Consider the following 12,667-nt stretch of genomic DNA (forward strand, 5'->3'; position numbering starts at 1 on the left):
AATCAAACGGTACGTTGATGGGTGAAATTCCCAAAATACCCTAAAATATTGATAAAATCACAAGCATATATACCTTGAATTTGGATGGGAGGGTTGACATCTCTCTCTCTCTCTCTCTGAAATACACTGATCACAATCCTGAAGGGAAGGGCAAGTTAATTTGATGCCTTACGTAAATTACCAATTATATTGATGAACAGAGATGTTATTTCTTGACTGTTCACCAGCTTTACCTACTTTCTTCGATATATATATCAGCTATAAAATTGACCAAAAGAGTTAGTTTTGTTCGTACGGGGAACTTTAAAGTTCTTCTGCTACATGTTTTCTTAACAATATTATCATACGACATATTTCTCGTTGAAGCTGTCTCTCCTAACAAGGAAATTAAACAATCTTAACCAAACACAAAATTAAACACCAAAGAGATAACCCAATACACAAGGTATATATATTGAAGTATCCTTGCCAGTTGCTCACCAAAACACTCCCTATTAATAAGATTTTGGCTCCAATTATTTGCTAGTCAATACGGATCATCTAATTATGTATATATGATCCATTTTACAGGTGGATTATATATAGATATATAGATAATTCGAGAGAATGTTGTTATGAACATTTACTAGTGGGAAACTTGAATGCGTGTAATCATCCCACCTGTGGAACAACCATATCCATATATATATATATATATATATATATATATATATATATATTACACTTGCATCTTATAAAAAGGAAGAAAGTTATCAAGAATATATGCTCAAAGGAGAAATGCTGCATGCATTGTCGACTTAACACTTTAAAGTGCACTTTTTTACGTGACAGTAAAAATTATCATTAGAATGATTACTATTGAATTTTGAATCTAATTATAATAATTTTCACTACCATGTTGGGAGTGTGTACTTGAGAATGCTGACTTAAGAGTACATGTAGCAGTACTTCTCATACATAGAGATACACACAATTGCTCTCATAATTTTTGTTTAAGCTTTGAGGATAAGTGAAAATTTAATATGGTATGACAATTGTTATAATTCGTGTTCGCGTATTGGGTTCAAGTCGTGTTGAGGTATGTGTATAAGATTATATATGTTAACATTAACCTGACTCATTTAATTAAACGGGTCAAACCGGCTTTCAACCCTAACCTCTAATTTTATATTGGGTTTGTGTCAGGCTCGCGGGTCATGTCAAAAATTGTTTGTCATTATGTCGCATGTCAAGTTTGGATCTTGTCGAAGTATAAATATAATACTATATAGGTTAACTCTAATTCGATTCATTTAATTAAATAGGTCAGACTCCTCAATTCTAACCATTTAATTTCGTGTTAGATTCGTATCGGGTTTGTAGATCGTGTCAAAATTAAAATTGCTAGCTGGAGGTATAAGGTTTTGATTTCAAACTTTGTATCTATAATTTCACCTTTCATGCATGTTAGTTAAATATTATGTGTTGGGTTTTACTTATTAAAATATTAAATTAATCATTTTCTTACCACTTTAACTTTATTTGCGTACAAGTAGAAGGTGTTTTTCATAAATATTTCTGTTATTTTCTGCTTTAGGGAGTGGCCACATTCTCTTATGCCCTAATTGGTTCAAGTCATCTGATTTGACACATAGTCATCTCATTTGGGATAAAGTATAATTTTTCTGGGTCATTTCATCTGAACTTCTCAACTATAAAACCACCGAAAGCCAACTTGTAAACTTTTTGAAGGGATTACTTTTGTTTCTGAGCTTGACCCCAGAAACCCAAATTAATCACCATTTTTCCTCCTTCTGCAGACCTTAATATTATTATTTCAGCTGTATTTTCAATGTTTCATTGCTTTTTGTTCTCCAAATGTCAAGCCCATCTCTTTCACCACTCTATATCTTAACTACTCTTTTAGATTATAATAATTAGTTTATAATAAAATCTCCTTTGGCTGCAGAAAATAATAAGAAAAAAGAATGAAATTAACATATGCTCTATATATCTCGTTGAGTGCAACTCACTTTTAGGGTTGTGGGTATTAGGTAGAAGACAGGGATGTAAGTGTCATTGTTTGGCGTGGATACATTCCTTTAAATGGATTTTTGTACTAACCTTGATGGAATATAGCACCTTTATATTGTGTAATATTAGAATCTGGATGTCTTTTACTGTATGGTTGCAGGACCCATCTCTTTCGCTTTAAACAGAGAAAAACTTATATATCTCATTTGATAATGTTTTGGTAACTACATGTGAGCTTTAAGTTTAGCATTTGACAAATACGTTTAAAGGTGATATCATCACAACATGAGCCCATTAAGGGTTTGTTTGGGATTTTGTTAGGGAGCTTAAAAAGTACTTTTAGTATCTAAAAATTTGTGCTTTTAGAGCTTGTTCGAAATTGTGTTAGAAAGTTTTAAATGTTGTGCTGTACAAAAACTTACATGTTCGGTAAAAAATTTCAAAAGTGCTTTAACTTTTTTTTACTTTAAAAATGACTCAAACGCACTTTTGAGAAAAACTTAAAATCAAAGCTTTTTTAAAAAGAGAAATGCTAGGGGTACCAAATCTTTTACCAATACTTACAAAAAAAAAAAAATTTACTAAGAGGGCCTTACCAAACTGATGTGTAACTCATTTATTGAAGAGAGAACAAAATAATTAATTAAAATCGAACTGTAACGGATACCAATGAATGAATTACACATTAGTTTGGTAAGGCTTTCTTGGTAAAATGTTTGATACCCCTAACATTTCTCTTTGTAAAAAAACTCTTTTTGACTTTTAAAGCTCTATTTTCTAACACAATTCTAAGAGTAATTCTATAAGTCACTCTTGTGACACTCTAAGAATGAGTTGGCTTTTAAAATCACAATTTGAACAAAATTCAATAATAATCAATCACAAGGCCAATGATGATTTTAAAAGTCACATCATTTTTTGAGTGACTTATAGTATTATTTCAATTCCAAACATGTTCTTAACTCGAAAAATACCTCTTTGACTTTTTTCTTTACAATAAAATAGTTAAAATGCACTTGGGAAAAACATAAAAACAATTTTATTTTTTTTTTTAAAAAAAAAAAAACTCTTTTTGACATTAAAAGTTATAATTCCTAACGCAATTCCAAATATGCTCTAAGTTATGTAATTTGTTAATATGTTCAAGGTGTTTTTTATTTTTGGCTTGAAAAAGTGTTGTAATGTTTTGAGTTTCTTAACGTATATGCATATGTCTTGAGAACATAAACCAAAAGACAAAAAGCAAAGAGTCCATTTGGCAACACTTTTTGCCCAAGCTTTTTACTTTTGACGAAAAAAGTAAAAGCATTAACAAACAACTCAGAACACAAAACACTCACAAAATACTCAAAATTACTTTTACCTTTATATCACATCATAATACTTCTCAAACAAAAAATAGTATTTAAAAAACATTAACAAACAAAGCAAAAACTTTAACAAACATGGCGTCGGTTATGTTTGGCAAACCCCTCTCTCCCTCTTTTTTTCATTTCTCTCAAAAAAATCAAACTCATTTTTTTACATTATCAAACAGCTTTCTTCACTTTTCTCTCACAATTTAAAAAAAAAATCAAAACTATTTTCACATTTATATCACATCAATCAATTCTTATTGCTATTCAAACAAAACAAAAAAATAAGAAAAAAACTTTCCCGAACACACCCGACAAAACTTATTTCTTATTTATTTATTGATACATAGAGCTCACAGTACAGTAGTATGGTATTGGATGTGTAGTTGAAGAAAACTTTAGGGTTTATAGTATTGTTATATAACAATAAGTAGGGATATTCTATCAATAGAATGAGGAACAAATGCACTCAAACCATTTCTTTCGCCTCAAGTGTAGATTGTGGCACTAATGATCTCACAAAGTCCAAAATGATTGCAACATATATATATTGTCGTGTCCAAACTTAATAACAACCCAATAATAAAGAAAGACATACAGAAGAATCATGGAGAAAAAAAAAATAAAAAGCATCAAGAATCTTCAACATTACTCGATAGTGCTACTGCTGCATTAATCAGTGAAAGAAGAAGAGGGGGGCGGCCACTAAAGGTGATGACATACTCAATATCCAATCAGAGGCTGCCATGATAGGAGTGGGAATTGTCGAGTTCCCTGCCACGGTGTATTCCACGACGCTAGAAATCATTCAAAAAACGCTGCGTGTAGACCAAGGAATACCCTGCAAGTCAACCGGTTCTTCGCCATCTCCGATTTTGATGCTATATCAGTCAAACATCAATCATACTAACAACAAAAAATGGACGGCTGCTGCCACTCAAATGGAACCTTCCTTTTGCAATTACTTGGCGTAGAGAATGAGAGATTGATCCCCCATGCTATATGTACGAATACTTGCTATACTACAAGATATTGTTTGGTACGTACTTTCTTGCTTTTACTTGTACGATTAATACTGGATTCGGTTTGGGTCAAGTTCCATTATGATTAGGGTTAACAATTTTTCATACAAGTTTACAAACTCTAACACAAAATTATTGGGTTAGAGTTGATGGGTCTAACTCGTTTAATTAAGTAGATCGAATTACGATTGATTTATATAGTTTTATATACATGCTTTGACACAACCCGAACTTGACATGCGAACAAGAATTGCCACCCCTAATTATGATGGCAATAACAAGTGGATGCCCTAATTAGTTTTTGGATGCCCTAAAGCTAAAAATACAATTAACACATAAGTAGAATATCGGGTTTGGCTTGGGATGTTGGGAGTGCGATATGTGTCTCATAATAAGACATAAGTGACACATGTTCCAATCTTAACGGATCTAATTCCAACTAAAACTAAACGCATGCTAAATCCGTAGAATATTCAAAAGATCAGTATATTTCGTTCAAACTAGACGTACCTAGGAGGAAGACAAAGCTACAATAGTAAAAAGGTCTTGAAAAACACACTTCAATAATGATAGATTTGGGACAACTATGTAGAAAGGGGATTAAGATCTCATATAATTAGGCAGCTTAGGGTGTCTAGCCCACTTGCTTGGGGCAGGTAGCACCACAGCCCCTTCTCTTAAGCTGTTTGAATTTTTGTAAAATCTATATAGCCTAATGGGATCTCCATTAGTAGAAAGGTGCTGCACATACATAACAAAAGTTGGTATATAAATGCATATGTATCAAAAATTTGTTGACTCCGTCTAACTACGTAATTCCTTAAAAAGGATGTGTAGGGCCATATGTCCATTGTTTGTCGATCCCCACACAAACATATTGTTCAAGCTCATTCCTGGAAAACAAAAGAAAAGAGAAAAACAGTCATTTGAATCTACAAGAGTTTGGTAAGTCATATAAGGAAGAAGAAAGGTGGTACTGTTTAGTCCCCTCTTCAGGCCTGAAAAATAAAACAACAAATACAGAAATAAGGACAAAAAATCCTTCATAATAAGACTGAACAAATAGGAATTGAAAACCACCATCCTTATTTATAAAAAGAAAACCACCATCCTTATTATATTTTAAATCATTTTGTTAGTGATATATTAAAGGATGGAAATGCTATTTTCAAGCACTATCTTTACAAAGGAGACATAATGAATGCACTGAGGAAGAATGATTTTGACAGTATTTACATGCCAATAAACCCTCTTCTCCAGAAGTAGAATCTGCTTCCACTTAAACTACCAATTTGCCTACTCTTCTGTACACCACAAATTTCTAGTGATTGATGGGGCTAATTTCCAATGAAGTGTTAGAACTTAGAACAACTGAAAGGCTATAATCCTATTCCACCTAACATCACATAGAACAAGGGGGGGTGTTTCCAGCTTATTTCAAGCCTCATGCTTTGGATCAGATTGGCCTGTTGAATAGTAGTATAAGTAATTTGCAGATTCTTCCAAGGCTGAGAATTGAGCAGTAGATCTCCCAAATAGCTACAGGGCTGACAATTCAACTTCCTGAGTGCAAGGACGATATGCCACAAATGTGTAGTCATTTGAGAAGGAACCAGGATTAAAACATGTGATTCCTGTGTATTTAAATGCCTTCTGCTCACTTCTGTCGCCTAAAATGATCTGTATGAGACAAAAGAGTGAAACAAATGTCAGATGGTTCCTGTCAGGGCTTATACTTATGCAGTTACTAATGGATTCAGCCAGCAAGTTCAATTTCCTTCCAGATATTCAGTTGTACATATTTCTATTCAGTTTTTCCATTCATCCAATATTTGCAACATGCAATGAGGTCGGTCGAGTCAAGCAATCTGCCTCCAAGATCATAATTTAAAGTTGTCAAGTAATTGCCCCCAAGTGGCCAAATCCACTTTTTTCTTGAATTGATGAGAAAAGATTGGAAATTTAATCAACAAAAAAATTCAAAGTTAGTGCACTTTTTTCTTTTAGTTGAAAAAGTATTTTGATGCAACATAAAGGTGAAAGTAATTTTGAGTGTTTGTTTGTTTGTTTGTTTTTTTTTTTTTTTTTGCTAAAAAACAAAAAACTTATCCCAAAAATGTTGTTAAATAAGGCCTCAGCCATTCAAATCATCTGGTTGTATCTCATTTTAGCTTTCAACATCTCATTACCATGGGTGATCCATATTTAGTGTGAAAGTCCCCACTTATCGTTCCAATGATGGGAAAAGACACAATTGCCGACATCATAAAACATAGCGCAATGTTAGGCAAGGTAAAGTCCCTTTGATATTAGTATTGAGTAGTACCGTATGTGGAGTTGGATAGAGATAGAGACAATGGTCGTAATTCCAGATAACAGGTTGTACGATAAGAGGGAGTGGACAGAGATGACTTTGGTGAGTTATGGTAGCAACAAGCTGCAGTAGAAACTCAAAAGCCATTAGCACCTTCGGCTAACATCCACAAGCAAAAAAAAACAGTAAATATATTTGGAAAATTTAAAGATATTAGGTACAAAGATTACATGCTGAAAAGGATCAGTGGTTTCTTCAGAAGAAGGGGGCAGTAGACATGAGCGACGCATCCTATACAGTAGATCTTGGCGTAAAAATACAATTTCTTGGGTATAGAATTTGATTCTGCATTCAGACAGGATAAATGAATAATTACGAGGACAATCAAAACACATCAGTAGCTACATAACAAGAAAGTAAGATAAAATTTGAATTCCAAGCAGCAATGATGATCTCATAGACTAAATTTTTTATTTTCCATCATCAGATGTTCCTTAATTCAAAAGACACAAGCTACAAATACCATTGAATGTTACAGACATCAAGAGGATGTCCATAGGAGAATACTAAAATTAACTTCATCAGTGATCAGAAATGTTAACCTGCAAGGATTGCTTGAAAATATGGCATTTGGAATGTGCTTCTGAAGCTCTTCAGTCAAATATTTAGGTAAAGAACACCTGGGTAGGACTGTTGATGGACCTGAAAATGCCAATAGTAGCATTTCCTCAAGTATGCCACCTAATGTAAGGGGAAATTTTGAAGCATGGTTAGTCAGTTTAGTATACCTGCATCATCAGGACCAGGAATAAACAGAAATCGACTATGTTCTTTCAGCCGTGGATGGGAAGCAATCAATTGCCCTAGCTTGGCAAACTGTGATCTGCACACGTAGGTTGCTCAATATTGCTTTTCCTCATTATATATATTTTTAGTATTATGATCAGATAACAGTAAGCTACCCTCACCTGAGACTTGAGAAAGAGTGGAAGGAAAGGTTGCATGGGTGAGAACAAAAATTCCCCATGAATACGAATAAAGAAGGAACCACCTCCACACTCTCAAAACCATTGAGGACAATCTCTAGTTTTTCCATAACCTTATCCATGAAGAAAGCAATATTAAGCTTATGCCAAGGCACTAAGAAAAAAAAAAAAAAGAAAAAAGAAAAGATGATAGAAATCACCTCTTCCTTGTCTAGCCAAATGTCAGACAGTATGACAAACATGTCGTTAACTGCTCTCTTTTCCAACTCTGCAAGTCTGAGCTATTAGAAATGTATAGGAAATTTTATAAATTCATAACAATCAGGGCTGCTGAATAAACTTCAAAAGTTCTATTAGAAATGTTTTTTCAATTCTTAATTATAGTAAAGGCACGACATAGGATACAGTCTCCTCTTTAGTTAGTATACCACCGCCAAAGAAGTCATGTCCTGCAAGCGATTTGAATGACTTATTTCGGTCCTCTAACGGAGGAAATCCACATGTAATGACCTTCACAACAGAGAGAAAGTTTCAGTAAAATATCAGCAGAAATCAACTCCATAGGTGCCTATGGAGCTTTGGAAAGTTAGCAAAATCAATGCCTTGCAGAAACTCAGGGAAAATAAAATCCACATATACAAACTGATGTTTGACAGCTAGAGAAATTGGGAATAAGGTCGAAGGCAACTAGAGATCTCAGGTTTTTCCAGCAAGAAATTTGCGACCCATCAAGACCACAAGATAGTTATGTGGTTCTCAAAACAAGATTGGCAGCAGAGACTAAAAAGTAGCAGGTCTCTCTTCAGAGACTGGTTTTAGTCAAATTAAGATAGACAATTTTGCACTATCAGGTCATAATTTTTCCACTAAGCTTATTACGAAGGTGCTATCTCATTTAAACACTAAAATCTTTAGTACACTTCAAACATTTGAGACAAAACTTGTGGCAATTTCAGCAATATACAAATTGCTGAAATTTTGAAATAAGTGGAGGAAAACAAAGACTAGAATAGGGCGTCTATAAGCTTTTGCAGATGTCTAACTTGTGCCTATGATCCTGACTATAATGTTAATGTAGGAGAACTTGAATGATCAGATGACTTCTCATAGAAAAACAAAACACCAGGAATGAGAAATGGAGAAGTGGCACATACAGTGTCAGTGCTCTCATGTTTGAGATCAACTAAAAGTGCGTCACTAAACAAAGAACTAGTAGTATAGTATTAACAGAAAATATGTTGTGCTTACTGAGTCTGAGTCGCTTTTGGCATGTTCTTACAGGCTCATAATGGAGACTATCAGCAGATATATTCTGGTTTAGAAACTCCCGGAGTTCATATTACTCTTTCAGACTGCTGAAGATTTCAACAGCTCTTATTCCAGTCCTCAAAAACAATGTTTTTATGTGACAAATTTAAACTGTCCCATCTATACCTATTAGTAAAATTGTCACTTGAAAGTAGAAAACAGGAATCTCCCACCCTTCTCTATACAATTGAAACATTTTCTTTCAGTAAGATATGTTGTGGAGATATGGATGCTCCAAGTAAAAAGAGGACCGAGATTGGAACACCCACAATCAGAACATGATGCAATTTAGATGACGAACTCGTGGTTGCGGCCTATTTAGTACAGTTTCTAGATTCTAATTTTCACAGCTCAAGCTCCCTAATCATTTTTCACTCTGATTTAGACATTCATTTCTATTACTGTAGGCCTGTGATCTCCTACGATTTACATAATATTAATCATCATAAACAAAGAGAACAAACAATTTGTGCATGTATTTTATACTTTAATTTCCTCTTTAAATTTCTCCAATATTACAAATGACTCCAAATTGCACAATTTACGAGCTGAAGCTACAACAACCATCACTCAAACTCAAAGTAACACAATTCAAATGACTGTCCATAAGTATTTGCAGTGTTCATGTTACTGTGACTAGCTGTCTAATGAAAACTTGAACAATTTCTAGTTTTGAAAATATGGTAGTTGAGTGATTGTTTCTTTTCGGCTGCTAGGGGATTTATAAGGTGAGACAAAATTTAGATGGCTCCCTCTAGGGTTTAAACAGCAAAAGAAAAGAAGGGTACAACAATTTTCTCAATGATCACCAACTGTCGAGGGCAGGGATTGGGCCATTAATATACATTTATTTAATGCAACACATTAAGACCCTCCAGCTCTATCAAGATGCTCTAGATTATGAGATGAAGAATTCCTCTGTCCCTCCCACCCTTGCACTGCACTCTGGTACCCTAGTTCTAAATTAACGATAGTTTATTAGATTATAAGTTTCGAACGGACAGAAATTTTTCTAGGAGAACGACCTAATATTATATAAAAGACAGCATATTTTTCAGATAGAAACATTAAAACAGTTGTTATGAATATTCGCATTCCTGCCAGAACTGTTATCATCATCAACACAAAGCATGATTCCGAAGAGCTACTAAAAACTTCCAAGATGTTCGAATCAAATGTCCATTGCTTTGACAAATGGTCAAGGTAAGTGCTTGCCAAGACCAAATACTGCAAAAACTAAACAATAGCACAGGCATATACCAAATAGAGAAACTAATTGCAGATGTTACAAAATCAGATTTATCAACGCAGGTTTCAAGAAAATGAAATATAACACGAACCTGAAATATACCCTCTAAGAGCATCTCACCTTCTGCTACAACTATGGTATTCTCCAAGAAAAAACCTGTAGTTATCTTGTATTCTTTGTCAAAGAAAAATGCTGATTTTATAACTCTATTTTGGCAAACTTTATATGATAACAGCCTTCCACCTTTAATAATCCACAATAAATTATGATAATAGAGACACATCCCTAAGCCACTATTATTGATGGAGTCCCAAAATCAATTCTTGCCATCAAAATCACAATGCATGATGCACGCCCTGAGTTGGATGGGCCTCCATGCAAAGATCAGACAGATGTTATCCTTCCATTCCTTTCAAGTCATTCATGATTAATTACAAGAAAGAAAATAAATGATTAGGGAAACAATAAGAAGTATACTTTGGCCAAGAGGCTATGAGATTTCGCAACATATGATCGCATATCAGTTCAGTGGCAAGATATGTCCATGGACTAACATACTCTTCATGTCTTCTGCTTGAACAAAATAGGCAGCACAAAAATGGCTCTAAAATAAAGAACATTCAATAGAGCCAACTTCAACTAGTGTATCAGATAGAATTATGAAGATCTATATACTGTTACCAAGTATGAAGTATTGCAAATCGATATTAATATAGGGCAGTGTGCTCAGAAAAATAAGTTAAAAACATGTTTCAGATCATGTAGTGAAGTAATTTAGTTCCACTCATAGAAACAAAATTTACCCTTCCGACAAGAAAAAACGCGTAAAAATTATGTTGAGGATATTGCATTAGATAAATTGATTTCCACAGAAGCAGTTAGGTCTTCCAAGTAAAAATGGCCATCCTCCAACTGAGATATCACACCCATGATCCATCTTCTCCCCGTTTGGCCAACCAGAGACTGAATTGGAGATATCTGTCAAATACATCGCACAAAAAGATGCGAGCTTTGTTAGAACAGATATACCAAATTGAGACAAAAATGCTAAATTCCAAATTCTTCAAATTTGAAGATATGGACCCAGCAAAAACAATCATACATGTCACGTGTACATTGAGATTTACATAACATGCATATATGCCTTACCTCACAGCTTCCAACATGTGACATTTCAGTAACAAATGCGGGTCTGGAAAAATGCTGATCACGAGCAAGCCTCTGAAACAGTAAGAGGAACCTATCCCTATACAGAGCTGCTTTTGCTGAAGCCTCACCATGAATGGGTAGGCTTCCTGTATGCCTAGGATCAATACAGAGAATTACATAAATGCCCAAATGAACCAAAGCTGATTCGTAGGAATTTTGAAATTGTAAAAATTGTAAAATCACTGCCTATCATGAACGCTTAAACTAAAAGAAAATAATGAATTTTGCTCATTTAATCAATAAAATTTCGAAATAATTGTTGATTTAACATAGTATGAGTTGAATTTACTTCACACCATATTCAAATATTTCGTGTGCGGGGCTCCGTCATCGAGGGAGCACTAAATCCTAAAGCTAGAATATAAATTAAATAATTAAATTAACATTTTCCTATTGACTGAAGCCTTTTGGAATAACTGACGATTTAACAGATCCAGTGAATCAGCAAATCGACTTACTCATGGAAAACCTTTTTGATGGGATCGTAGTGGAATTTGGGGACCAAGAATGCATCGATCACACGAATAGCCGACGCAGAAGATCCGCTGGCAGCATCAGGGCTTTCGTCGGCAGCGGCCGCCTCGGCTTCTAACAAAAGGCTCACTACCCGGTGCACGGGTTCCTTGTCAATGATGGAAGATTTCACTGCCACCAATTTTACCATTTTAAAAACGGGGAGAGTATAAGAAGCAGAGCATGGGAATGAAAATGGTGAGAGAAGAGAGAAGTTACGGGAATCAAGGTCGAGCTGATCGAGGAGGAGGTCGACGGCGTCGTCTTCGGCGCCTGGGAAGCGGTCGACGAAGGAGAGGATCTCTTCCAGAGCATCCACCTTGAGGATGTACCCTCTGATCTTGCATTTCCTCTCTACCTTCTTCCTTATCATCGAACCCTTCATCTCTCTCTCTCTTCCCTCTCTCTCTCTCTCTCTCTCTCTCTGTGTAAGCTGAAGATTTGGCGGGAACCTTTCGCTTTCTCGATGCGAAAAATGGCGGGAAAAATGTATGTGATAGTGCGGCTCGTTTCGGCTACAAAAGTGAAATACCCTATTCATAAGGTTTGTGGTGTTTTTTTTTTATTACCTAAATGGTCCCTAAGACGAGCTTCTTCCTCTTGTACTTTTTTTTTTTTTTTTTTTGGGGATAAAATCGTACTTTCAACTTCCTTATGAGTTCAAACTGTAATTTGAGATAACATTATGGATTAATTAG

The 12,667-nt window shown here is 34.8% G+C and overlaps 1 protein-coding gene across 1 annotated transcript; it reads right to left on the reverse strand.

Annotated features, from left to right (window-relative positions):
* Positions 1–5,472: 5,472 nt before the first annotated feature.
* Positions 5,473–12,463, reverse strand: LOC132185936 (DNA polymerase epsilon subunit B). Its single transcript, XM_059599753.1, has 13 exons — positions 12,189–12,463; positions 11,915–12,101; positions 11,397–11,550; positions 11,093–11,225; positions 10,339–10,415; positions 8,096–8,200; positions 7,891–7,971; positions 7,673–7,803; positions 7,493–7,587; positions 7,307–7,406; positions 6,935–7,049; positions 6,717–6,827; positions 5,473–6,070 (listed from the first exon to the last, which is right to left on the reverse strand). Exons 1-13 carry the CDS (start codon positions 12,352–12,354, stop codon positions 5,930–5,932), a joined length of 1,596 nt encoding a protein of 531 aa, XP_059455736.1. The 5' UTR covers positions 12,355–12,463; the 3' UTR covers positions 5,473–5,929.
* Between the last annotated feature and the right edge of the window lie 204 nt (positions 12,464–12,667).

The sequence above is a fragment of the Corylus avellana genome, chromosome ca6 (assembly GCF_901000735.1).
Source record: "Corylus avellana chromosome ca6, CavTom2PMs-1.0".
NCBI classification, from domain to species: Eukaryota; Viridiplantae; Streptophyta; class Magnoliopsida; order Fagales; family Betulaceae; genus Corylus; species Corylus avellana.